The 3997-nt window shown below is 42.4% G+C and overlaps 1 protein-coding gene across 1 annotated transcript; it reads left to right on the forward strand.

Moving 5' to 3' along the window:
• pnrc2 (proline-rich nuclear receptor coactivator 2) lies at positions 1-3997 on the forward strand. The gene is made up of 3 exons (XM_008431081.1): positions 1-197; positions 689-904; positions 1283-3997. Exon 3 carries the CDS (start codon positions 1303-1305, stop codon positions 1768-1770), a length of 468 nt encoding a protein of 155 aa, XP_008429303.1. The 5' UTR covers positions 1-197; positions 689-904; positions 1283-1302; the 3' UTR covers positions 1771-3997.

The raw sequence follows: 3997 nt of genomic DNA on the forward strand, positions 1-3997 counted from the left end.
ATTTTGTTGCAGTTCAGTGTCGGGAGGGAGAAGTGGCGTATTTACGGCCACTGGTAACAACATATAAGCCTCGAGAGTGACAGATTTGTAGGAAATATAGCTTTGCTGTTCTTCCTACGGTATCTGCCGAAGGAAATCCGAGGCTGCGTATATTTTTTTTCGACGAAAGGCTTCAACAACAAAGCCTGAAGAAGTCGGTAAGCGAAGCAGCAGCTTTGTATGCGGTCGCCATGTTGAGTTCAGTTTCTTTGTTTTGGTTGGGTGCCAGACTGACTCACGTAGACGTTTAATGAATTTGATTTTTCAGAAAATGTTTGTAATCACGAGTTAATTACAACATAAAGCGGAATGAAATTCGACTAGATGTTTTAGATAAAAATGCTCATGCATAAAAAAATGTTTTCAATCGACTCTGAAAGAATTAAGCAGTGAATTAATTTGGTTTCGTTATGTAACCTTTTTAAAAAATTACGTCATTTTAAATGTAATGTTATGATATCTAAAATGGGAGGGACAACGGTGTTCGGGCTGCAGTCTGTTGATGACGCACTTTGCAAAACAGTCGAACAACAAGCAATGAATGCTTTGTTCCTTCATTTGATGGGCAGTTGAAGCGTTATTACGTGCATTTTTGTTTCTCTGCACATTCAAAAACACATTTCTGTGCCGTTTTTTTTTGATTTCACAGGCAGTCGACTTCTTGGAGCATCGTGCGCCGAGGTGAATTGATGTTCAGCTCGGCTTCACGGCAAAACAACGATCATTGGCACATGAAAACCTCAGACCTTGCTGGACACACAAGTGCAGCGAGAAGTAGACAGAGAACTACTTCGAGGACCTGGGGACCGACCGGCGGTGAAAGATTAAAGCAGGATCTCATCGTCTTCAGCCTGACAACAAAGAGGTGAGCTGGAGCTGTTTTGCTCCTGTGGATGGGGGAGGGGCGCAGCGCTCTGGTGTTGCTGCACGTAGGCGCTGTTTTTCTTCAAGGGGGCTGAGTCCATTTGCCAATTTTTACCCCCCCCCCCCCATTTCTACTCAAGTGTCACAGAATAAAAGCCTGCATCAGATCAAAACACATCACAGAATGCTGTGATCAAAACAAAAAACGGAAAAATAAACACGCAATAAATTGGAGACGGGAAGTTGCGAAATACGGTGCTTGCACTGTGGTTATTGCGTAAGTAAATGTAGGTAAATGAAGCTGAGATTTACTCACAAGCCAATAGCAATGCATTTTCACAACTGTGCACCCGAATGACGTTACGATCTCCTCCTCTAGGTGACAGGTAGTACAGAAACATGGGAGGTGGAGAGAGGTACAACATTCCAATTTCCCACCCTGAACGCCCCAAGAAGAGCCACCAGCTCGGCAAGGCCAAGCAGAGGAGCCGCGACCAGAGCGGAGCGGTAGTGGCATCCGTGGGAGGGGCGGGGGGCCTTCACCATCACGGTCACCGCCGGAGCGACAAGGGCACCACCTACCACAGGTCTCCGGAGGCACGGCAGGCCGCGTCTGTGGAGAAGAATGCCTCTGTCCGTTTCGCCACCACCTACGATCAAAACTGGGAGGGCGCAGTGTCTCACCTTAATACGCTGCTAGCAACTCAGGGCAGCCCGAGTTATGCAGGGCCTAAGTTCAGTGAGCCGCCCTCGCCCAGCGTGTTGCCCAAACCTCCCAGTCATTGGGTGTCTTTCCCTATGGGATCCTGTGACCACAGAGAGATAATGGCCTTCCAGCTAAAGAGCCTCCTGAAAGTGCAGGCTTGAGATAGAAACCTCCACCTCATTTATATCGAGCCAATTACGACTCTGTTTAGGCACTCGCTTTCCAGGAACACCCCGTGGTTGTAATAGATTTCTCATTTTTGGCTTAAATCCTCTCAAAGTTGGGCATTTGTAACTGTTTTAGAGTTTTCTAACTGTTTTAAAGATATTACAGCCATGTGGCCTTGCTGGTTGGCCCTGCCTTTAGTGGAGCCAGTTTCTTTAACTGATGACTGGATCCTTATTTTTATTTTTTTTAACTTCTGTTTTGTTTTGTTCTTTTTAGTGTTGGCTGTTAAAGCAGATTGAGTGTCCTTTTCCCAAAATAGGGGTTGTATTGTAGGTCAGGTAAATTCCAACACTTTTACGGTCCATTTCTGTGGACAGACACTTGTTCTCTTTTACATACGTTTTGAGGTTGAACCTTTGGAGTGAGCTCCGAAGCTTCAGGTGCTAAAGTAAGTTCACATTTGTAGCACTTGTTTGTTTGTTTTTTTCAAAATCGCCCCATTTTATTTTCCTAGATATTACTTTCCTTGTTTGGAATGAAAAAGGCACTCAACTGCAGTTCTGCAGGGAAAAAAAAGCTGTTTTATTTGACATGAGCTAGTAGCTATGTACAGGACAAGCTGAAAGACTGACCTCAAAGGGTAATAAGAGACCATGGCACACAGGCCTTGGACAACCAACTCCTGTATCCTTTTTTTTATTGCGCTGTGCGCACATGCACTATAGGAGTTGAGTGTGTCCAAAGCCTGCTACACTCTATCAAAGCATTATTTTGTACAAGTCCTTTTGTTGTGATTGAAAGCGCTGTGTGTAACCAAAGCAATGTTATTTGCTGCATATTTTTCACACCCTCTGTGTGGTTAATAACTTCCACTCTCTTGCCTCTGTGGTGAGCGGACATTTCCTTACTGTTCATCTCTACAATCAGTACTGTTACTACCCTTCAGTAGTCTGTCTCTTCAGCACGCCGGTGCAGCCTTAGCATGCGGAAGAGGGCCTCGCTCGCGTGTCCCTTGTTAGCTGCACCCGTTTGTGCTGAAGCGAGAGAGAACTAAGGAGCTTTTTCTTTAGGGACGTGTGTGGCCCAAGGGTCTCTGCGTGGGACAGAAGGCTGATGTTTGTTTACAAGTTCTGTCTCTTATTGACCATCCGATTATCGGCACCCTTGTTGCCTGATGCCGCTGCCTGATGTTTACCCTCTTGCACTGTAATCAGACTTACCCTTAAAACGGCAGGTTGGGATGCTAGATTGAAATGCAATGGACTATCTTTATGAATTCTCTATTTTATGATTTTTGGTCCTTCGTTAAGGCTCTTTTGTGTTTGTTTTTTTTTTATTTTCTTTTCTTTTCCCTTTGCAGAGTTGAAGCTGTTTATGGCCAGCATAGAAAATAACAAAACAAAGAGATTGTGAATTGTGTTCAGGAGCCATGTATATAATGAAATGTATAAAGTTCTTGTAGCATATGTACATTTACAGGCCATGTTTGATGCCTGTCTGACAAAAGTATTTTTAGTAATAACACTGAATGTATAAGACATGCTAAGGACGTGTCTTAACTTCAATACTGAAGAATATTTTTGTTAAAAAAACGTAAAAAACTCCCTTCATGCCTATAGCATTTAACCGTACCCAGCACTGTTATCTTTACGGAGATCTTGCACATGTTTTTTTATTGTTTTGTATTACACAGTGTAGGGTGAAAGATGCTTAGTGCAAATTATATAAAACAATATATATAAAAAAATAGTGATTGGATTAAAGGAGACTTGCTTATTTAAGGATTTAAAGTTTCAATCTATTTGCATTTTATAAGCTCGACACTCAGTTGACAAATGTGCCTAAGTTTAACCCCTGTTTTATCTGGTAACTATCACCAAAACTGTTGCTGTTTTTTAGCTTTCAGGTGATCTTCCGCCATCTGAAAGTTAAACTCGGCTCAGTACTTTTATTGACAGAATTTTGGTCTATTTTCAAATTCCTCCCCCCTTTTCTTTTGGTCACATGACATAGCAAAGTCTCCTTACTCTAAATTGTGAAACGCAAACAAAAACAATTGGCTGCCAATTTCTCCCTTTGATAAGTCACCAAGTATTTTGAGACATGCCCTTATTAAGATTGGTTTTAATTGGTGTTAAAAATGTGATAGAATGCACTTTTAAACTGACATCAAAGTAAAAAAAAAAAAAAAAACGAAAATAAATCCCTTCCCTCCCCCCA

Source organism: Poecilia reticulata, linkage group LG16 (assembly GCF_000633615.1).
Source record: "Poecilia reticulata strain Guanapo linkage group LG16, Guppy_female_1.0+MT, whole genome shotgun sequence".
NCBI classification, from domain to species: Eukaryota; Metazoa; Chordata; class Actinopteri; order Cyprinodontiformes; family Poeciliidae; genus Poecilia; species Poecilia reticulata.